Below are 24,653 nucleotides of genomic sequence, written 5' to 3'. Positions count from 1 at the left end.
ATACATAATATCTTGTAGAACGTCTAACTGATATGGTCGTGCCGCATGTTCAACTATGTGTCATTTTTACTTTAGAACTCCAAAAGTACGTTCCACATCTTTACATGTTCCTTGTTTTCTCTTAAAAAATTTGTCTCTTGGTTCCACTGGGTGCCGAAACGCCTTCACGAATGTGGAGTATGGTTGATATATTTCATTCGTAAGGTAATACCCAAACTTATATTCATTTCCATTCACTGTGAAAGGAGCACCGGGTGCCTTTCCTGACAAAATATCGTCGAATATTGATGACTGATCAAGAACGTTCACGTCGTTGTTCGAATCCGCAACCCGTAAAAAAACATGCCAAATCCATAAATCTTGGGAAGCAACAACCTCTAATACCAAAGAAGGCGATCCCTGATGACCACTTGTGTACTGACCTTTCAACGCCACGGGACAATTTCTCCACTTCCAGTGTGTGCAATCAATGCTTCCAAGCATACCTAGAAAACCGTGTCTTTCTTTATGCACCACATATAGTTGTTGTATATCATTCAACGAAGGTTTGCACACATAAACGTCACTGAAGGTTTCGAAAACACCTCTCACCAATCTATACAAACTTTCTTTTGCAATTCTCTTAGACATTATCATATAATCGTCAATCGAATCAAGTGACTCTCCTATAACCATAAGCTTAATTGCGGCATCACATTTCTGCAACCCTGTGAATCTTCGTTTACCTCTAGCATATCTCATTTGGAAAAATTCATACCTAAACATATATTTAATATGTAAAAACTATATTTGAAAGAAACAATGTATTTAAATTATGTAAAACATATATTTGAAAGAAATAACGTATTTAAATTATGTTAAAACTATATTTGAAAGAAACAATACATTCTTTCCAACGCGTTGTCTATCCGAACAAAAACATATTTCCACAAACGAAACGTTCCTTTGAAATCGCGTGGCTGGTAGACACAATCATCCGCAAAATAATCATCAACTAGACGTCTGTGCCCTTCTTCGCGATCGCTGTTTAATGTCGCACGTCTGGTTAATAGAGGATCTGAATTTGGTTGTAATAGCACGTTCGTGCAATACTCGTACATCATAGAGACGAACATATCACCGTCATCACTATCATCGAAAAAAATGCATTTTTGTTAATGGATTGAAAGTATATGGAATAGAGAGAAAAGTGGTGATTAAATTTATAGATAATAGTACGAATTTATAGGTAAAGTTTTTTTTTCTTTTAAATGTTACCGTTTTTCAATGGTCAAAATGGAGAAAAAATGCGCGTTATCGATCGTTACAATGCCAACAAAGGGCCACATAACAGTAGGGGGCAGTGTTCCCCCCATGGTCACGCCGTTTTTCCCTGCCACCTCACAAAAATGAAGTCGGGTGTTGCCCACACTGAACCTTCTGATGGTTTGTTGGATTTGATCTTACATGAGATATACCCACCACACCAAAATACCCTGGTCTCAGTATCATATCATTATCATATTTAAATCATATCATAATAAAGTAATTATCATTCTACATCATTATATCTCTTATTTAAAAAAAAATTATTTACTAGAATTTTATTTATTAGTTAATAGGTAGAGAGATTGAGAGAGAAATAAAATGATTGTGTGTGGCGTAATGTGGTACATACCACAATTCACCATGATGTGGTGCTCCGTATTAGGCAGGGATGATGTTCATATCATCACCATATTTCTTAGGGGTATTCGTTTGGATGAATCAGTTCGATTCGATCCAATTAAGTTATTCAAATTGATTTCAATTTTCAAAACATATATCTAAATAATACAAACTAAATTCAAATATGATCTCACACACACACACACACACACACACACACACACACACATATATATATATATATATATATATATATATATATATATATATATAGATGTTCAACATAGAACCATTATTAACAAGGAATCAAAGAACCAATTGTGAGCGTCGGAAATTATAATGATCAACGGCCAAGGGAATAGATGTACATTTGTACATTGGACGCACATACACCGGATTATACCATTAAACCTACATATTTACTAAAAAAACTCACCTATTTTTTCCGTTTAATTTTTTTAAGCCACATTTTTTATCGAAAAAAACCGAATATATAATAGTTCACGATTTATGTTGATATATAAAAAACAAACTTTTTTTTTTCGAAAAAAACTCACATCTTTTTGTTGTTGTTTTTTTTTCATATTTAAGTTTATTTTTATCCAAAAAAACTAATTATACAAAAAATCTCAATTTTTTGTCGTGTATTAACAAACATCAACATCGATTAAAAAAAACATCGATCAGTTAAGTTTCACACTATAAATCAAAACTGTAAATATTTAAATTTTAACATTCAAAATGTGAATCTGACTTATTATTTCAACTATTTGATCATTCATAAATTAAGTGAAATTTACATATGAATCGAAATATATTTTCATGTAATTTTATAATATTTTAATGTTTTGATTACTCCAAAATTATTTTTATAAAATCAACAAATGAATTTATTCACACTATGAATCTGAACTATATATAACTTAGTTTTCAGAATTCACAATGTGAATATGACTTACTATTATTCACATTGTGAATCTAAGCAGATTTACAATGTGAATCTAAAGCTGAAAATTTTTATTTTTTTAAACGTTAATATGAATCTATGTTTAAAGAGTACCAAAAATTATGAATTTTTATATATTTATTAATTTTTTTCGATAAATTATAGACCTTAACTTTTCAAAAAACAAAAAAATGGAATGTGTTTTTTTTCCTTTTTTATATATCAATATGGATCTCTATGGAAACAGGACAAAAAATCATCAACACCGGTATATTTGCTTTTTTTTTATGATAAATAACATGACCTAAAAAAATTAAACTAAAAAAAAGAAGTGAGTTTTCTTATAATCCGGTGCATGTGCGTCCATTGTAAAAGTTTACAATCTTTCATTTTGCCGTTGATCGCTTTAAATTCTGACGTTTTAGATTAATTCCATAATTAATAATGGCTCTCTATTAAAGTATATATATATATATATATATATATATATATATATATATATATATATATATATATATATATATATATAGTGAGGTTCAGTAGAGAACCATTATTAACAAGGAACCAATGAACCAAATGTGAGCGTCGATAATCATAATGATCAACGGCTAAGCGAATAAATGTACACTTGTACATTGAACGCACATACACCAGATTATACCGATAAACCTACATCTTTACTAAAAAACTCACATCTTTTTTTCGTTTAATTTTGTTTAACTCACGTTGTTTATCGAAAAAAAACGGAATATACAATTGTTCACGATTTATGTTCATGTATAAAAAACAAACTTTTTTTGTCAAAAAAATCCAACATCTTTTTGTGGTTTTTTTTCATATTTAAGTTTATTTTTATCCAAAAAAATTAATTATACCAAAAATCTCAATTTTTTGTCCTAGATTAACAAATATCAACATCGAATAAAAAAAATATCGATCAGTTAAGTTTCACACTGTGAATCTAAACTGTAAATATTTCAATTTTAACATTCAAAATGTGAATCCGACTTACTATTTCAACTCTTTGATCATTCACAAATTAAGTTAAATTTACATATGAATCGAAATATATTTCTATATAGTTTTATAATATTTTAATGTTTGATTACTCGTAAATTAGTTTTTGTAAAATCAACAAATGGATTTATTCATATTATGAATCTGAACTGTATATAATTTAGTTTTCAGAATTTACAATGAGAATATGACTTACTATTATCCACACCGTGAATCTGAGCAGATTCACAATGTGAATCTAAAACTGAAATTTTGATTTTTTTAAACGTCAATATGAATTTATGTTTAAAGAGTACAAAAAACTATGAATTTTTATATATTTATTACTTTTTTAGATAAAATATAGACCTTAACTTTTCAAAAAACAAAACAATGAAGTATGGTTTTTTTGAAAATAAAATCATTTTTTATATATATCAATATGGATCTCTATGGAAAGATGGCGAAAAATAATAAACAACTGTATATTCGGTTTTTTTCCAAGAAATAACATGACCTAAAAAAATGAAACTAAAAAAGGAAGTGAGTTTCCTTATAATCCGGTGCATGTGCGTCCATTGTAAAAGTCTACAACCTTTCTTTTTGCCGTTGATCGCTTTAAATTCCGACGATTTGGATTGGTTCCTTGGTTCCTTGATTAATAATAGCTCTCTATTAATTTTTTTCATATATATATATATATATGGTGATGTTCAATAGAGAACTGTTAACGTTACCATAAATGGTCCCGTTAAATGTAACGGACATCATAAACGAGACGTTATCTCGTCAGGACTTTGGCCAAGTGCTGGCCTTGGCCAAGGCAATCTAACACCGGGGTGGTAGTTCGTTTCCCTCCGTGAGGGACAGATATCCCTCGCAATCTACTCATTCACTCACGGCCAATCAGGACATGACAAAAAGCTTAGGTGGCGCTCAGAGCTGACGTCACCATGCACTTAGTTAACGTGGGCATGATTCTCCCAGTCAGAGGAGGCCACGTTTCACACTCATCGGACGAGGTCCCCGCGATCCATTAAAAGTGGATATAAAAGGATCTCTTCCGCCTCAAGGAAGGGATCCCATCTTCTCTCTAAAAAAGATTACACTAAAATTACATATCTCAGGAATCTAACTTGATCGTTGGAGCGACGTCCCGGGTGAACACTCAGACGTCCTTTAACGATTATTCTCTGTGTTGTGTTCTCAGGAAAGCTCTCAAGGCAGATCCTTCATCCGGCATCTAAACTCCCTGAAACATGTCACAACATTTGGAGCCATCCGGACGTATCCTCAGAGGGATACAACCAGTTAACGACACTGGTTCTTTGCAAACGACGATCTAAGCCCAACAGCACCTACGCCTACCGTAGAAGATCTGTTTCAAATATCGGTGGCGATACCCAGAGGACACCACCACGAGTATAAGTCACAGACCCCAATCCAGGTGCTCAGGGAACAGATCTCACCAGCTACGAGGCTAGTACTCCAGAGCAGTTTCCGACAGTTGTCATCGGACGGTTAACCGCCTCAGACAGTGATATTGCATCCTGATTTGTGGCAAGCACTTCCACACTACGGCATGGCAATACTTACTATCTCTAATCCTCGCAAGAGAAACACGACTCACCATGCAGGGGACGAAATAGAGGTACTACCGAGAAATCTACTCAATATCAATTTTTCGAGCAACCATCGAACTGGGATCCACGAGATCCGCCCCTCATATCTGGATTCACTCGTAGCACGAAAATCCATCGAATATATATTGACAACGATAGTTGCTCTGATATACTCTACTAGCACTGTTTTAGATAACTACCAGACGCGTGGAAGGAGGGTCTAAAGCCCCCATCCCGGTGGGACGTTGATAGGGTTCACCAGACATAGTTTATAGCCATTGGGCACAATTCAACTGCCCTTAATGATGGTCAGTCACGACGAAAGGGATCGAATCACAAGAACAATTGAATTCTCTGTGATCCGATATCCGGCAGAACACAACATTCTGCTCGGACGGTCGGCAATCTCCTCACTACACCTCATACCATCAACGATCCATGGCGTCGTTAAATTTAGCACACACCAGGGATCAACGACGATCCTCTCCACAAACACCAGGGAGAAACCCTGTCAAACACAAAAAAAAGGGCCAGTCAGCAGACCATAACAGGGCTGTAAACGAAGAAGTGGCTGACCTGGTGAATTCTGGCATCCTCTGGGAGGTCATGTTCCCGACGCGAATAGCAAATCCTGTCATGGTAAAGAAATTCAATGGGTCATGGAGAATGTGCATTGATTATTCAGATCTTAACAACACCTGCCCAAAGGATTATTACCCCCTCCCGGAGATCGACCAGAAAGTCCAGTCGCTTGAAGGTTTTCGGCTCAAATGTTTCCTCGATGCGTACAAGGATTATCACCAGGTACAGATGAAATGAGAAGATGAGGCGAAAACAGCCTTCCATACAGAAAAAGGCACCTTCTGCTACCAAAAAATGCCATTCGGGCTAAAAAACGCGAGCACTACTTATCAAAGGCTGATGGACAAGGTATTCACCGATCAAATTGGTAGGAATATCGAAGTCCACGCCGACGACATGGTAATCAAGAGTCACGATGAGGAAACATTACTCCAAGATGTGGAAGAAACCTTCAGAACGCTAATTAAAGCACATATAAAGCTAAATCCAACTAAGTGCACCTTTGGAGTCGATGAAGGGAAATTCCTTGGGTATCAGGTATCCAAGGAAGGGATCCTCCCCAATCTCGCTAAAATACACGAGTTCCTCAAATCGAAAGCCCCCCACAATCTTAAAGGGGTACATGAGATCAGCGGTAGGTTGACGACATTAGGAAGGTTCATTGCCAAATCCGCAGAGAAAGCACTTCCTCTGTACCAGACACTCAAAGGATGTTTAGACAAAAAGCAGTTCAAAGGGACAGAAGAAGCAGATGCGGCATTGCAAAAACTGAAAGACGCCCTACAACAACCCTCGACTCTCGCCTGCCCACTCCCAGAGGAGACACTACAGATGTACTTAACAACGTTTGAAGAGGCCATCTCCTCTGTGCTAGCATTGGAGAGAAAAGGCAAGCAGATCCCCATCCATTTTGTTAACAGGGCCCTGCGAGGGCCATAAGTCAATTACCCGGCCTTGGAAAAGATAGTGCTCGCCCTAGTTTACGCAGTCAGGCGACTGCGAGGATACTTTCAAACCCACAAGTTGGATGTTTTGACTAGTCACCGAATAAAGCAAGTGCTACTAAGGCTAGAAAAATCCGGGTGCCGGGCCAAACGGGCCATAAATTTGGTTGAATATGACATCCAATACCACCCCAGAACCAACATCAAAGCCCAGGACCTTGCAGACTTCCTGGTCGAAATCCCAAATACCATAAAGGGAGTGTCAACGACAATCTCCACCGATCCACAGTATCCAACAACGAGGCAGAGTACCAAGCACTCCTAGCAGGTCTGAGGCTTGCCAAAGAGCTTTGTCCATGCAAGGGCGGACGCTCTAAACAAATTAGCCTCAACTTCATATGACCACTTAACAAAGATAGTGCTAGTCGAAGTGCTCCTGGAGCGAAGTATCAATAACCAAAGGGTCAATACAATATCGACTGCACCGGAATGGACCAAACAGTATGTCGATTACTTGCGCCATGACGTGCTACCAGATGACCCTGAGGAGGCAGGAAAAGTCAAGATTAGGGTGTCACATCTTGCAATCAGGGATAACCAATTATACGGAAGAGGATATCTCAGTCAATGGCTAAAGTGCACCTCCAAGGAAGAGGGACATACATTCCTAGAAGAAAGTCATTCAGAGAATGCCTTTCACATGAAGGCGCTCGTGCACTCACAGGAAAAATACTCCGCCTAGGGCTATATTGGACAGATGTGTACAACGATGTTGCAACCCTAACCAAGAAATGCAAGGAATGTCAGGCATTCGCTCCTTTCCAAAATCAACCGGCCATGTCGTTGACCAGCATCACCAGCCCCTGGCCCTTCCAACAATTGGGGAATTGACATAGTGGGACCTTTCCCACCAGCTCCGGGAGGTGTGAAATATTTGCTAGTGGCAGTGGATTATTTCATGAAGTGGATAGAGGCAGAACCACTGGCCACCGTCACTAGCAAACAAATGATAAAATTCATGACCACGAACATCTTGGCCCGTTTTGGCACACCCAGAACCCTCAAAAGCGATAACGACACACGATTTTAAGGAAGTCCCTTCAGAGAACGGTGCGAAGACAAAAAGATTCATCGCCGTTTCACGTTAGTGGCACACCCTCAGGCCAATGGGCAAACCGAAATACCGAACAAAACCATAGTTAATGGCTTGAAGAAAAGGCTACTCAGATCAAAGTCCGCCTGGGTGGATGAACTCCCGGCAGTGTTGTGGTTCTACCGTACCACATCAAGGTCAAGCACGGGAGAAACGCCATTTAGCCTAACATACGGGACAAACGCGGTCCTTCCACTAGAAATAATGGCCGGCTCCCTACGAACAGAGAGTTTTGAAGAAGCAGCCAACGAAAAAGGGTGACGCCAGGATCTGGACATGCTCGACGAAAAACGTGAGGCGGCACAGCTGCGCCAAGCACTATACAAATCACGAACTGAGAATTTCAAAGTTGGAGAATGGGTGCTAAGAAAGAGCGAGTCTAGCCATGTTGAACCATTAGGGAAACTCAGTGTCACGTGGGAAGGACCATACAAAATCATGGAAGCCCATAAGAATGGTGCTTGTGTCCTAGAAGCTCAGGACGGGCATGCCATTCCAAGAACGTGGAATACACAGAGCCTGCATCACTTTTACTCTTGAAACGAGTGTTAAAGGTAGAATCAATGCTAGCAAAGGCATTGTGAATTAATTTTAACATGTGAATGTAATTAGCAAGTATTACCTTACTACTTTCAATTATATTATACTCTAACCAAAACTAGAGTAAACAGAAAAGGCAATTCAGATGCACCTTATTTTCAAGCTTGAAAAACAAAACAAAGAGGTTGTGTACATTTACCGTGTATCAACAATGGCTGATCATCCAACGTCACATGAGCGAAATCGTTACAAGGAGGCAACCAGGGAGTTATCACATAGAAGACTCATAACCTTCCTCCCAAAACATATTAATCATTCACATCATAACAAACACACAAAAGAACATGTGACATGAGTGTAGAAGGATCATAACCTTCCACCAATAAAACAAAAATGCATAATCGGGTGAGCCTCAAGATGGCGATATTGGCTACACCTAGGGTCTTTAAGCAGCAAATTAGAACAAATTTCTCAAAGACCAACTTTGCTAAAACATAAAGAGTTCGCCAACAACAGAACTCAAATCAGGGGTGCAAGCAAACACTGCGTAAATACCATGTGATGGCCAAGATAAACCATGCATGAAGCAACCAAACAAAAGAATATATGTGGAAGCAACAAACATTCATACCCACAAATATAAAGTAGCAATTGTCAGGATGCCGGAATCCCGAACTTTTCAGGCCACCCATGAGGGCAAAAAAGACCATAAACAAACAACGCAAAAGAAAATATTGTTCAAGGGGATCACACCAGAACAAACCACAAAACAGGGTTACTTATCACCAAGAGCAGAGCTTGGGCCGGAGCCTGACCCATCACTCTGAGCTTCTTAACAGAGACTACAGAGTCCAGCCATGTCCAGACTGCCCAGGCGAAGGTGGTTGGAAAAGTCTGTTTCAGTGAAAGCCACCAGGGCATCTTCCATCTCTTGAGTCCTGGCAGCCACATTCTCCTCGAACTTTGGGTCAAACTCCCCGGCAGTTACCTGCTCCCAGACTATCCTTTTTCCCTGTTATACACCCGAAACAACACAAGCTTTCTGTACATGTACCAAGCCTTGGAGAAATTGAGGGCTCTCGATCACCCACTCCACCACCCTGCTGAGCCCCTCGCTAAAGATCCAAGAAACGTCCTTCTCCATCGCCCCTTTTGTAGTGCCCTCAGTAACCAGATCAACCTCCAGTTCTGCTGTCCGCTCACTCATCCTCACATTCTCCAAATTCAACACCCCTACATGATCATCCAGACGCCTCGCCTCTTCCTCTAGTTGTGCCACTTGATCAGCCAAGCCTACCTTCTCGTACAGCACCACCTCCCGCTCGTCCTCCCAACTACGCTTGTTAGCTTCTATCTTCGCCAACTGGGCCCTCAACTCTTCGCATTCAATACTCTTCCGGTCAGAATCAGACTAGAGAGTCTCCATGTCAGAGATGCGTTCAGCGGCTGCGACCAAATAAGATAACACCTGGGCGGCGGCATAGCGCAAGCCATCGGCCATGTGTTCATCTGATAGAACCGTTAAGGCCTTAGTGGTAGAGGGAGGAAACACGTGCCAACACCACTTAAGAGCAGCGTCATGATCGGAGATAAGGTCTTGGGCAGTTAGCTTCCAAGCCGGCTTGTAGGCATCCAGACGAGAACCTGCAAAAAGGGGGACAGTTGTGGTCTTAACAAAAGAAGTTGACGTAAGACCATGAGAAGGTGAAGACCCAGCCTTCGCCTCGGCTCCTCCAGCGTCGGGGACATGGCTTGCATTGTCAGTGTTTCCCTCTACTATACGACCGAGCGGTTTAGTTGCCCGATTGGATGCCCCCTCTGGCAGTTTTGAAGGACCCTCATCGGGGGCACGGGTGGAGCTCCTGGAACCCTCAAGCAAGAAACTGTTGGGTTTTATGTACTCTAACATTCCTATGGTGCATATACAACCCTAATGCTTTGGATCTAAGTTTTCTCTAATTATACATGCAATAAACATTTTCCAAAGCATGAAGCCTAAACTAGCATGCAAGGTGATATTTGAATCATTAAAAAACTAGTTAGAATATTACCTTGTGTAGTAGCTTGAATAACTTGGCCTCAAGAAAGCTTAGCACCCCAAGTGTGATGCCTTAAATGGAATTACAAAACACCAAGAACAATTAGGATGGATATGAGAGAGATTTAGGAGACTAGAAATCGGATTCTACTTCTTGGAATGCAAGGTGTAACCGATTTTAGCTTATGAATATATATATATATATATATATATATATATATATATATATATATATATATATATATATATATATATATGTGTGTGTGTGTGTGTGTAGAATATCAAGGGTCATGTGTAACCCTAATCCATACCCATAAGCTTATGATCCACCCATTTTGTTTGGATAACCACTTCATGAACTAACCTATAAGCCCATCACAAATCAATCATGGATCATTAGCCCAATCCAAATGTATCAATTTAATTAGTCTCTTTTGATCACTAAATTAATTCTTAAATTAATTCTTAATCAATACTAATTAAATAATATGATTCCTCAATTAATATATTATACTTATAATATATTAATAAATCATAATTAACCTCTTACTCAGATATCCTTCCTAACATATTACTTTGATGAATGCAACCCAAATGGACCATGCTACTATCGGGTCAAGTACATACCAATTATAGTTATGGGCTTAGACACCTTTTCCAACAGTCTCCCGCTTGGATAAGTCTAATAACTGTAATTGCCAATGTAACTTCAAATTCGATTAGCAATCATAGCTCTCAAAAAAGCCGTTGTCGAACTCTGACGCGTCCATTAGATAAGTGATCATATAATCCTCTATTCTGCAAGATATCATGTGGACAAAGACATGGAATTAAAGTCATACTCATTGTCCAACATTTTGTTTCCCGATTTCTGATTTGTTCGACATAGAACTTAATTGAACACATCAATAGAGTTCTGACCGGGCCCAACACATAAGTCAAAACAAAATCATTGAGGGGCCCAAGATATCGCTTTTAATCCTCTTAGGGTAAAAGGAACAGATAAACTTCGACTTATATGCTTGTGCTAACTATTCACTAAATCATACATAATAGCACGTTTTATAACATCGAGTTACTGATGCGTTTTCGCACTATTAATATACAATCAACAAATAATCGCCAACTCATATATCCTGGTTTGAAGATTATACGATATTATCGTCTCACAATCACCCGTGATAAATTCCATGAAGTGATATGTGAGCGTGGGTTTAGTCCAATACTCAAATCTTATTTCAAGAGCACTCATGAATGTTTGTAGCAATCTTTTGCTATGTATAATACCTTAGACAATCATACAAAAACCCATTCATGAGAGTCTTCTTTCATAGCCTACTTCCAAAGTATGATCGACTGTGGATAGTTTGAATAATCTTATTATTCTAGAAGTCAATACATGCAAAATGAAACGATAGTGAATAACTGACACAAGACAGTAACTTTACTTATAAATAAAACACCTTTTATTCAATCATCAAATGTCAATTACACTTTTACTATTACAAGTTTCTAAATGTCTATCTAATCACTAAAACTAATATCGTCCTTCAGCCTGATACTATTAGCGTGCTGCAAGTGCTTAATCCTACTCAGTCCCTTCGTACGGGGATCTGCTGGATTTTCTTGTGACGATACCCTCTTAACCACGAGGAGTCCCTCTTCTACTTGATGTCTTATGAAGTGATATTTTCTGTTGATGTGTCTTGATCTGATATGATCTCTTGGTTCCTTTGATAAGGCAACCGCACTGTTGCTATCACAGAAAATCTCCATGGGCTCCTTTATAACTGGTACAACTCCAAGGTCTCCGATGAAGTTCTTCAGACATATCACCTCCTTCGATGCTTCAATCGCTGCTATATACTCTGATTCGCATGTTGAATCAGCTACAGTCTCCTGTTTGGAACTTTTTGAAGTTATTGCTCCTCTGGTTAGGGTAAATATCCAGCCCGATTTAGAGCGGAAATTATCTCTGTCGGTCTGAAAGTTGGCATCACTATACCCTACCACTCTTAAGTCATCACTCCCACCAAGGGTATGGATCCAGTCCTTAGTCCTTTGCAGGTACTTAAGAATGTTCTTTACCGCAGTCTAGTGAGATTTACCAGGATTCCCTTGATATCTGCTAACCATGCTCAATGCAAAGACTAAATCAGGGCGAGTACAGGTCATAGAATACATGATCGAACCAACTGCAGAAACATATAGTATTCGACTCATTTCTACTATTTCAGCATCGGTACTCGGACTTTGAGTCTTACTCAGTCTGGCATTGCTTTGGATAGGTAATTCTCCTCTCTTTGAATCCTGCATGTTGAAACGTTTCAATACCTTGTCTAAGTAGGTACTTTGAGGTCCTTCATAGCGAAAGACTTCCCAAGCCAGGACTTATCCTCCTGCAAGGTTGGAATGTCGTTTCCTATGAGCAATATGTCATCCACAATACAACACGAGAAAGCTAACTATACTCCTACTAGCTTTGAGATATACACATGACTCATCATCGCTTCTTGAGAAACCAAACTCTTTGACTTTCTCATCGAAACAAAGATTTCATTTGCGAGATGCTTGTTTCAATCCATAAATGGATTTCTCAAGCTTACACACTTTATTAGGGTACTTTGCATCGACAAAACCCTCTGGCTGATTCATGTAAACATCCTCAGCCAACTTCCCATTAAGGAATTTTTAACAAGAAAACCCTTTGACTCAAAATTTGGTTCCCAAAAGTGTGTAAGTGAAACCGAAAGGGTAGTAATATAATCCGAACGGTCTAAGTGTGAAAATGACCATGTGTGGAGCATAAAGATGTAATGTAAGCTCCTTTACAAACTTGTAATTTTTCAAAAGTAATGAAAATGTCCACATGCGGACTAAAAGACTCTCTAAAATCCTAAGAAAATCGCAAAAAGATATGGTGATGTAAAGAGACCGGATATGGATTCTACTCGGGGACAAGCACCAATGCTTCATCCTAACAGTTCAAACATGATGAAGTGTGATCCTCTCAGCGGTAGTGACCGCAAGGCTAATAACATCCATTGCTATAGTATATCCTACAGTTGTTAGTATTGTATTCATAATTCTTCATGGAACTACATGGTCATGATCACTTACCCCTTTAAGCTTCCAGCATCTGATCCCAAGTATGAAATCCCAAACTGCAGCTAGTGGTCCCGGTTCGATGGGTGAGATAGCAACAAGATCCTGGACCAATAATGATACAATAACTATGAACCTTCTTCATGGCATCCAAGGGGGTGAGAATAAACAGACAACAAAAATGCATGAATACTAATGCCCTAAGCTAAATGTTATGCAAAAATATAAAAGGTTAAAAAGAAGAAAATAAAATCTTTTTGGAATTTTATATAAATAAAAAAAATGAATGAAAATTAGCTTAAAACTAAAATGTTATGCAACCTAGTTAAAAAATGCATGAAAAAGTAAAAGAAAAGGGAAATGCCCCACCCCAAGCTTAAGAACAAGCATTGTCCTCAATGCTTAAGGAAATGGCGGAAATGACCTAAATCGGAGGGTCGGGCGGCGGGAAATGCCCGTGGCGATAGTGGTAGTCCCACATATCCTGGACCTGGCGGGAAGTGGGAGGGAAGGACTGCTCCAATCGATCAACACGGGTCACCACATCTTGGATGGCTCTCGTGTTCTCTTGCGTTTGGGTGTCGATGCGCTGCACCGTGGAGAACATTGTGGCGAATTGGTCAAAGAACGTAGGGGGGAAATATGGTGGGACTTCGTGTCCCCCCTGCTGCTGTAGCTGATATTGAGGCTCGACAAAATGTTGTGGAGGCTGCAACTGGTCATCTTCATCATCTATAGGAGGAGGGTAGTCGGATGGAATGATCCATTGATCGGGGTCGGTTGGCTCGAAACTCCCTATATACTCGTGGGGAAGAATGAGGTATGGTTGGTTGTCAAGAATCCACATGGGACCAACAACCGAATCCCGGACGAGTTGCATTCGGCGAAGTGCGTGGCCGTCAAGGCTAGAGGGGCCGGAAGCCTTCTCGAATGGAAGAGTGGAGAGATGAAGTTGAAACGGTGGCCGAGATGCAATGAGGGTGATCAATCCCCCAATGAAAATGTCTCCTTTGTCCATAGTTGTGAGGTTGTAACATTTGGTGAAGAAAAAGGAGGCAAAATCCGGCCGCGGATCGTTCTCACGAGTCATGCACCAAAGAAAAAATAATTCCGCCTTTGAAATTTGTCCCACTTCGGAGCAGGCAAAAATGGTGCATGTGAGTACTCGATGCGCTAGGCGCAAACATGGGTGAATTATGGAGGAGGCCTTTGACGAAGACGATGAATATTGTGGCTCGTTGGTAATTTGCTGCCAAAAGTGATGCTCATTGAAGTTTCCGGGCCATGGGTCTTGTTGGTGATATAGATTGTCCACTGGAGTGCCCATCAGGGCGTTCACCACCCGATATGGTAGGGATCGTTTCTCGCCGAGCATTTGGAAGGTAACGGTTTCGCCTTCCTCTTCGGGATTGAATGTGGTGAGAAATTCCAAGGTTGGTTCAACATAGGTGGCGACGCGGTTATAGAGGAATTGGCCCCACCCAATATTGTTAAATAACGCTTGGACTCCATTGAGTACCCCAAGACTAGCAAAAGATTCCCTATGGAGGAATTTTGTTGACTTGACTTGACGTTTGTTGGAAACGAGAAAATCATATGTTTTGCGGTCCTCGCGATTCAACAAACGAAAGGGGGGATCCTTGGATTTTCCTTTCGACCCCCCTTTAGAGGAAGTAGCTTCCGTCCTCGTTTTTGCACGTTTAGACATTTACTCCGGACAAAAATTTATCAATAATAACTTTCAAGTCACACCAAAGGCACACAATTCCAACAACAAATGGGAAATTGGGATGCAAATAATCAAGATAAAGGAATGAAAGTACCCAATTTTCTTAGACCCGGAACGAATGGTGGAAGCGGAATTAGAGCCACCGAAGAGATTCTCCAAGACACACCCCAAGCTTATGATTTTGCTTCGTATTTGACACTTTAATCGCTAAAACAACCCCACAAACGAGCTTCAAGACGACTTTCCGGCGACTAGAGTGGCGGCACCCCGAATTGGTCAATAATTTTTCGTGAGTTTTTGGGAAAAGATGGGTATGGTTAGAAAGCCCTTGATGAGAGAAACAAAACCTCGTGCTCGGAATCTCCAATGGTGGCCGGAGTTGGCCGGAAAATGCGAAAAGAAGGTGGTGGTGGCGCCCAGAATTCCGGCCACAGATCGGACCGGAATTTGGGTGGGGTTTGTAGAGCTTGGAATAGGGAAGAATGGCGGTGGTTTTACGAGATTCCGACCCGTAGAACTCCGGGAAATTGGATTTTTTTGAGAGATGGGTTATGTGTTCTTGAGCTTCTAGAGAGAAAATGGTGGGGTGTGGTAGGGATAGAATGAAGAAGAAAGGTGAAAGGGATGTTTTATCCTTGGTCAATAGAGGTCAAACCCGGTCAATGTTAGTCAAACCACTTAAAGCTCTTGGTCAAGGAAAGTCAAACTAGTCAACACCTTAGAAAATCAGTCAAGCGACCAACACGCGGGAAGGGCGCGGGCCGCGTGCTGGCCGCGTCTAGCCTCCAAAATTCAACTGACCTTCTGAACTCTCTACGCGGGTTGGACTCGGGCCGCGGGTAGGCCGCATGTGCTGAACAATTATAGTCAATTTGAGCTACGCAGGCCGCGGGCCATTCTTCATGCTTTTTACGCGGGCCGCGGGTGCTCTTGCACTTCAAAAGATTGAGATTTTTCGCAAAATTTGATTTTTAAGCCAAAACGATCCCCGTAAGGCCCGGTTTCAAAAATTTGACAAAAGTTGGAATAAAACGGGGAATGAATGGTGAAACCTTTCAAAAATTTATTTTTCAAAATCCCGAAAACGCTTTGTAAAATGATTTATTTGAATTTGAAAAAGGTGAAAACACATTGCTTTCCAAAAATGCCCTTCTTTAATGTCTTTGGCGAGACGTCTTCCTGGCTTGCTTCAACACATCGGGACATCCAAATGGATGATTTCAAGAGCATTAGCACTGAAACCTTCATAGAATGGCTTCAACCGGTGCCCATTGACTTTGAAAATTTGTCCCGTCTTTTCGCTTTGAATTTCTACCGCCCCATGGTCAAAGGTCTTTATCACAACAAAAGGTCCAATCCATCTTGACCTTAGCTTGCCTGGAAATAACTTCAATTGTGAATGGTATAGTAAGACCCTATGCCCCGGTTCAAAATGCTTCCGGGTGATGGACTTGTCGTGGAAGAGCTTCGTTTTCTCCTTATAAATCCTTTTGTTTTCATAGGAGTCGTTTCTCAATTCTTCTAGCTCTTGGAGTTGAAGCTTCCTATGCCTTCCCGCCTCGTCAATGTTGAAGTTGCATTGCTTGACCGCCCAAATTGTGCGGTGCTCTAATTCGACGGGAAGATGACATGGTTTTCCAAAAACCAATCTGAAGGGCGACATTCCTATCGGGGTCTTATAAGCGGTCCGATAGGCCCATAAGGCATCGTCAAGCCTCAAACTCCAATCTTTGCTTGTCGGGTTCACTGTTTTCTCTAGAATAGACTTCACTTCGCGATTCGAAACCTCCGCTTGACCATTCGTTTGAGGGTGGTAGGCGGTAGAGACACGATGGATCACGTTGTACTTTTTTAGCAAGGCCTCCATCATCTTGTTACAAAAATGTGTCCCTCGATCACTAATCAACGCCCTAGGTACACCAAACCTTACAAAAACATTAGACTTCAAAAACTCAATAACTGTTTTGGCATCGTCCGATCTTGTGGCTTTGGCCTCAACCCATTTAGAAACATAGTCAACTGCGAGCAAAATATAAACGTTGCCAAATGAGACGGGAAATGGGCCCATGAAATCAATCCCCCATACGTCAAAAATTTCACAAACAAGGATTGGATTTTGGGGCATTTGGTTCTTTTGCGAAATGTTTCCCGTCCTTTGGCACCGTTCACAACTTTTGCAAAACAAGTAACAGTCGCGTGACATGGTCGGCCAAAATAGTCCACACTCAAGGACCTTTCTCAAGGTCCGGCTAGGTCCGAAGTGTCCCCCACAAGCAAATTCATGACAAAATTGTAAAATGGATTGATGCTCTCGTTGGGGTACACATCGCCTAATGATTTGATCGGGACAATGTTTCCACAAATAAGGTTCATCCCACACATAGTATTTTGCATCACTTTTGAGCTTGTCTTTTTGAGCACGTGTGAATGTGTCAGGATACCTTTTTGTGACCAAAAAGTTAACGATATCGGCATACCAAGGAATAGATTGAGTAAGGGAAAAGAGATGCTCATCCGGAAACTCGTCCCGCAAAGGGAGAGGAGTTTCATTTGAAGTGATCCGACTTAAGTGGTCGGCAACAAGGTTCTCACATCTACTCTTATCCCGAATTTCCAAGTCAAATTCTTGTAACAGTAGGATCCACCGGATGAGTCTTGGCTTTGCATCTTTCTTTGTCATCAAGTACTTGAGTGCCACATGATCCGAATACACTATGACTTTGGTACCGAGTAGGTATTGTCTAAACTTCTCCAAAGCGAACACTATGGCCAATAGCTCCTTCTCCATGGTAGAGTAGTTGCTTTGAGCATTGTCTAGTGTCCTTGATGCATAGTAGATCACGTGGGAGGCCCTCCCACTCTTTTGACCCAAAACGGCGCCTATCGCATAGTTTCTTGCATCACACATGATCTCAAAGGGGAGATCCCAATTTGGTGCTTGCATGATGGGAGCGGATGTGAGCAACTCTTTGAGCTTGTCGAAAGCTTCTTTGCACGCCTAATTGAACTCGAAATCAACCTCCTTTTGCAAGAGTTGACACACTGGTCTTGTTATCTTTGAAAAATCCTTGATGAACCTTCGGTAGAATCCGACATGACCTAAAAAAGAACGAACTTCCCGAACACAAGTCGGGTAAGGTAAGCTTTGAATAACATCGATTTTTGCCTTATCTACCTCAATTCCTTTCTTTGACACAATGTGACCCAAAATGAGACCTTGACTCACCATGAAATGACATTTCTCAAAATTTAAAACCAAATTTGTTTCAATGCATCTTTTTAAAATTTTGGTGAGATTGGTCGAACACTCTTGAAAGGAGTTGCCATATACCGTGAAATTATCCATGAAAACTTCAATTATAGTTTCAACATATTCCAAAAAGATACTAACCATACAACGTTGCAAAGTGGCCGGGGCGTTACACAATCCAAATGGCATTCTACGGTATGCGAAAGTGCCAAATGGACATGTAAAAGTTGTCTTTTCTTGGTCTTCCGGCGCCACCGGGATTTGGTGAAAACCGGAATACCCGTCAAGACAACAATAGTGAGATTTTCCGGCCAACCTTTCCAGCATTTGGTCAATGAAAGGCAATGGAAAATGATCTTTTCGTGTGCTTGCATTGAGTTTGCGGTAGTCAATACATACTCTCCACCCGTTTTGCACGCGGGTGGGGACCATCATACCTTTGTTATTCTCGAGCACCGTGATTCCCGTCTTTTTTGGAACAACTTGCACCGGGCTCACCCACTTGCTATCCGAGATTGGATAGATCATTCCCGCATCAAGAAGCTTCAAAATCTCTTTGTTGACCACTTCCATCATTGGCGGGTTCAACCTTCTTTGTGCGTCTCGGCTTGGCTTGCATTCATCCTCCATCAAAATTTTGTGCATACAAGTGGAGGGATTCAACCCTTTAATATCCGCAATCGTCCAACCCATTGCTTCCTTATGTTCCCTCAACACTTTGAGGAGTTGCTCTTCTTCACATTCGGTTAAGTGAGTTGAAATGATAACCGGGAGGGTTTCATTCTTTCCCAAATAGGCATACTTCAAGTGTTGAGGTAGGACTTTCAATTCCAATTCGGGTGGTTGAACAAGGGATGGAGACAACTTCGTGTGGGTCGGGGGCAACTCAATTTGCTTGACATCAAATCTTGTAGTCTTCTTCACCTCCAAATTATTGACCAACTTCTCAATCTCCGGATCCAAAGAATAACGTTTCAATTGTTCGGCTAGCTTCCCACAATCAAACCCTTTGCTCAAAACCATTTCCAACATGTCACCATTAGAAAACTCGAACAACTCTTGGGTTAATGGTTCGACAACATCTATAAAGCACAAGGATGACACATCACTAGGATATCTCATAGCATCATAAATGTTAAAACTTATTGTTTCACCATCAAACTCCATTGTTAAGCTTCCCGCATACACATCAATCTTTGTTCTAGCCGTCTTCAAAAATGGTCTCCCAAGTAAGATTATACCCGACTTTGAGGACACTTGTTCATCTAGATCAATGATATAGAAATCCGCCGGAAAGACCAATTGATTCACTTGCACCAAAACATCTTCTAGAACACCTCTAGGGAAGACACTCGATTTATCCGCAAGAGAAATTATTACACCAGTTTCACTTAAGGGACCAACATTCAATGATTCATACACTGAGTAGGGCATGACATTGATAGAAGCACCAAGGTCAAGCATGGCACTACTAAAAGTGACATCTCCTATCTTGCAAGGAACCGTAAACATTCCCGGATCTTTGCACTTGGGTGGAAGCTTCCTTTGTAAAACTGCGGATGCATTTTCGTTCATTGAGATTTTCTCATTTCCTTTCAACTTTCTCTTGTTGGTGCAAAGCTCTTTCAAGAACTTTGCATATCTCGGAATTTGTTTGATTGCATCAAGTAAAGGGATGTTTACTTCCACCTTTCGGAAGGTATCCAAAATCTCTTTCTCCTCCATATTCTTCTTTGAAGTTGCAAGTCGGGAGGGGAATGGTGGTTGAGTGGCTATTGGCGTCACTAGAGTGGTAGTCTTCTTTGGGGCTCCGGCTTGTGTATCATTCTTGGCTATGGGATCCTTAATGAGAATGACCTCTATTTCTTCCTCTTCTTCCCTCGGCTTCTTCTTCGAACTATTTTCTCCGGTTTGTTTGCCACTTCTCAAGGTCACCACATTGACATTTGGGTTCTTTTCGGTTTGAGAAGGGAGTTTACCACGGGATTCCAACTTGCTTATGGATGTAACTATATCTCCTATTTGTGCTTCAAGGTTGGAGATACTAGTCCTTGTCTCTTTTTGGAATTGTTGGGTACTAGTGGCTAGGGATTTGATAATGTCTTCAAGTGACATTCCGGAGCTACTTGGTTGAGATTGAGGAGGTTGTTGATGATGATGTGGAGGGTGCGGTTTGGGTTGATAGTGTGGTTGTTGATGTTGGTAATGAGGTTGTGGTGGTGGATAGGATGGTCTAACCAATGCATTTTGAGGCAATGGTCTTGGGTTGTAGCTCATGTTGGGATTTGGCTTCCAACTTGAATTATATGCATTTTGGTAACCGGATGGCTTATTGTGGTAGTTTTGGAACTCCCCCGTGGCATTTACATGCTCCGCATCTTCTTGAAGGATGGGACACATATCCGTAGGATGTTCCATTGTTGCACATATTCCACAAACCATCACTTGTGGAGTTTGTCCCATGGCTATCTTTTGGACAACGGATGTTAGATCTTTGATTTGAGACTCAAGATTTGATGTTCCCGCTTCGTTGACTTTGCATTGTGTATCTCTTTTCATGTCTTGGCGCGGGCCAAAATGTTGAGAATTCGCGGCTATGGTGTTGAAAAGTTGTCTTGTTTGTTGTGGATTTTTACTAAAGACATCACCACCACTTGAGGCATCAACTAGTATTCTCTCCATTGGCAACAATCCCTCATAGAAGTGTTGAATGAGGAGTTGTTCCGGAATTTGGTGTTGTGGGCAACTATAGCACAAGTTGTTGAACCTCTCCCAATAATCATGAAAAGTCTCATTTTGACCTTGGCGGATTCCACAAATCTAATTTCTAAGACTTGAGACTCTTGAAGCGGGATAGAACTTATCAAGAAAAGCTCTTGCCATATCGGTCCATGAGTTGATTGACCCTGGTGGAAGATAGAATAACCAATCTTTTGCTCTATCGGCCAATGAAAAGGGGAATGCCCTTAGCTTGATTTGGTCATCGGTTGACCCTTGTGGCTTCATGCTAGTGCAAATAATGTGGAACATCTTCAAGTGCCTATAAGGGTCTTCATTCTCCAATCCATGAAAAGTTGGGAGGTGATGGACTAAACTTGACTTCAATTCCGAACCTCCTTCCAAAATGGGATAATTGATACCGGTTGGAGTTTGTGTAACATCGGTTTCCATCATTTGCCTTAAGGTTCTTTCGGGAGCTTCTCCTCCGTCCGCCATTTTGATTGGTTCAATAATGGGTGGATTTTGTTGTAGAGGTGGTGTTTCGGGAATTTCTTGGCGAGGGTCAGGACTAGAATCGGGTTCCGTATCACTTGATGAAGTGGGTTCAACTTCCGGATCCCCGTGAGGATTAGAAGTTTTACCACGTTCAATTCGCTTTTCCTTCGCCAAACGCCTTGCTTCTTTTTCGATTTCTGGGTTGTAAATCAAGTCACCTGTACGCTGAGATCTGGGCATAGAGAAACAAATTGATTAAAAATAAACCAATCCCCGACAACGGTGCCAAAATTTGGTGGTTGTCGAGGCCAACAAAAATAAATAACCCTAAATCTTTTACACTAAAATAGCGTATAGTGGTAAAGGGGTTGATCCACGGAGATTGGTTCAATTTATAACTCTTATGGAAAATCTTTTTGCAAAAGTACTTGTAAAATGACAATAAAATAAAAATGGGGGTTTTGATCTTTTTGAAATACTTAAATTAAAACTAGAATTTAACTAGAACTTAAATGAACAATTTGGCAAAAAGAAGAATTTGATGTGAAATCAATAAGAGAAAGATGGTTGACTTAAGGTTTCATCACTTTGACTTTTGATGAACATATCATTAGAATCCAATGGTGCAATACTTGATTTAAATCCTTAATTTGGCTATAGTAATCCAAGAAGCCTGAGATTACCTAGACTTTTCTTAGTTGTTAAAATGGTTAGAGAAGCTCATAACAATTTCCTTAGTCAAAGTCATAATTTCCATTAAGCATGTAATTAGTGAAAGTCAACTAGCATTAAGAACCAAAAAGTCACCAAATCCAAGAGGGGTCAAATGCTTTCACCACCATGTTGGAGGAAATGTTTATATGATTGTGTGAAGCAAAAACAACACAAAAATCATTTGTTGCTTGCTAATTTGAGGATCCTTTACTTAATCAAGAAATTAGCCAACTAATCACCACAAACACATTTAAACTCATGAACTAAAACATACAAGTAGTGATAAGATGTTAAAACACAAAACATTCCCATAAAGATTTAAGAACATGTTCATGGATTCTTCAACATTCAACAAAAGTTCAAAGGATTCAACAAAAGTCAACCAAGATTAGTTTAGCGAAGCATGGCTAAACTCAAAGAAATAAAGTTAGAAAAGATTATACCAAACATTTTACAATAATCAAGAGGTGAAAAGAAGATGTTCTTGAGGTGTTCTTGGCCTTCAAAAGTGCTCCAAACTCCCGAGAGAAAGTGTCAAAATCGGACATCCAAGATAAGGCTGAAGAGGCACACCAACCTTCCCAATATAGAGCTCTAGACAAAATCCCGAATTTGCCCTTGTCAGGATTCCACGCGGGCCGCAGGGAATCTTACGCGGGCCGCATGACTATGACGGAGTTTTTGGGCTTCTTCAAAATTTGGGCCCCCACAGCTTAACCATTGGCCCAGTTCGAGTCTAATCAGCTTCTAGCCCATTTTTCTTCAATATTTGTTCAATATTTCTTCAATTTGAGCCCAATTTGCCTCTCCACATCACTCAAAGCTTCCGCAAACTCCTAAAACATCGATCTTGCATACTCAAGAATTCTCCCGTGCCTTTCAAATTTAAAGTTCAACACTTCCACGCCTTCAAGCAATTGACAAGTCCACTCCATGAATCACCTCCATAGCCATCAAGCATGAAATCCCCATTTCCCTTCAATCCCAATCGCCTCCCAAGAGTCCCGCTCCGCTAGTCTCCAAAAAAATCTGCAATAATGCTCAAGAAACTAGAAAGTACCCGAAATGGTCATAAAAATAACAAAAAGGAAAATATGCATGGAAATTAACTAAAATGCGAATGAAATGTGCTAAAAAACTATAAAAAGAAGTAAATAAAATGGAGCTATCAAATCACCCCAAGCTTAAACCTTACTTGTCCTCAAGTAAGACAAGACTAAAATGAACTCGGGATGAACTATCATAGGGAAAATAAAAAGAATGGATAGAACCGTGGAACCTGATCACCGTTAGTCAACATGGTCAGAATTGATCTTGCTATTATCTCACGAATTTTTCATCCGATGACAATGAGACCATAAACCACAGGCAGGACAACTCCTTTAGGTGAGTAAGGAGGGATGAGCAGTCACAGCCCAATGGAACATGCATACAATGAAGAACATCTGTAGTAGGGAGAAAGCAGCTGGATGGGCTCGTGTGGAGCTCTTCTTTTAAGTGTACACTCTGATCTCACGTCTGCCGACTACTCTCATGTGTAATTGGGTTTAATCGCTCGAGCACCGTTGTAGGAATCGGTTCACTTAGTGTTGGCCCAAACCTCCTGTAGTATCCGACTCGACAGTCTCCCTAACATCACCAATTTGCGAAAAACAACTCGATCTATATACAATAAAACAAGCCTATACAAATGAATATCAAACGCCGGGTGACCAAAATGTTGGAAAATTTGTTCAATAATTGAACCGGTCACCTATTTAAGATAGTTGCAGCTGGAAATTCGCATTCTATTCTTTTTTTTCTCTCTCTCTTTTTTTTTGTTAAACACTTGAAGGTAATGTATTAACAATCGAAATTTTTAACAAGAAAACCCTTTGACTCAAAATTTGGTTCCCAAAAGTGTGTAAGTGGAACCGAAAGGGTAGTAATATAATCCGAATGGTCTAAGTGTGAAAATGACCATGTGTGGAGCATAAAGATGTAATGTAAGCTCCTTTTCAAACTTGGAATTTTTCAAAAGTAATGAAAATGTCCACATGCGGACTAAAAGACTCTCTAAAATCATAAGAAAATCGCAAAAAGATATGGTGATGTAAAGAGACCGGATATGGATTCTATCAAATCGCTATCCTGACCTCATTTCATTTCTAGATCCCTTTTGGGCAAATTTT

The 24,653-nt window shown here is 40.3% G+C and overlaps 1 protein-coding gene across 1 annotated transcript; it reads right to left on the bottom strand.

Annotated features, from left to right (window-relative positions):
* Nucleotides 1–66: 66 nt before the first annotated feature.
* Nucleotides 67–1,355, bottom strand: LOC145122952 (uncharacterized). The gene is made up of 3 exons (XM_079058434.1): nt 1,258–1,355; nt 886–1,128; nt 67–757 (listed from the first exon to the last, which is right to left on the bottom strand). Exons 1-3 carry the CDS (start codon nt 1,353–1,355, stop codon nt 67–69), a joined length of 1,032 nt encoding a protein of 343 aa, XP_078914560.1.
* Nucleotides 1,356–24,653: the final 23,298 nt, after the last annotated feature.

The sequence above is a fragment of the Lactuca virosa genome, chromosome 1 (genome assembly GCF_052849685.1).
Source record: "Lactuca virosa cultivar CGN04683 chromosome 1, Lactuca_virosa_CGN04683_v6, whole genome shotgun sequence".
NCBI classification, from domain to species: domain Eukaryota; kingdom Viridiplantae; phylum Streptophyta; class Magnoliopsida; order Asterales; family Asteraceae; genus Lactuca; species Lactuca virosa.
The sequence above is the reverse complement of the archived record's forward strand: the minus strand, read 5'-3'. Positions and strand labels throughout refer to the sequence as shown.

What these genes read in the sequence shown, in the direction of transcription:
- LOC145122952 (XM_079058434.1), bottom strand. Translation starts at nt 1,355, where the DNA reads ATGGGGGGAACACTGCCCCCTACTGTTATGTGGCCCTTTGTTGGCATT. An exon ending in ATTTTGACCATTGAAAAACG is followed by an intron (nt 1,129 to 1,257) that starts GTAACATTTAAA and finishes TTTCGATGATAG; the next exon opens with TGATGACGGTGATATGTTCG. An exon ending in GACAACGCGTTGGAAAGAAT is followed by an intron (nt 758 to 885) that starts GTATTGTTTCTT and finishes ATATATGTTTAG; the next exon opens with GTATGAATTTTTCCAAATGA.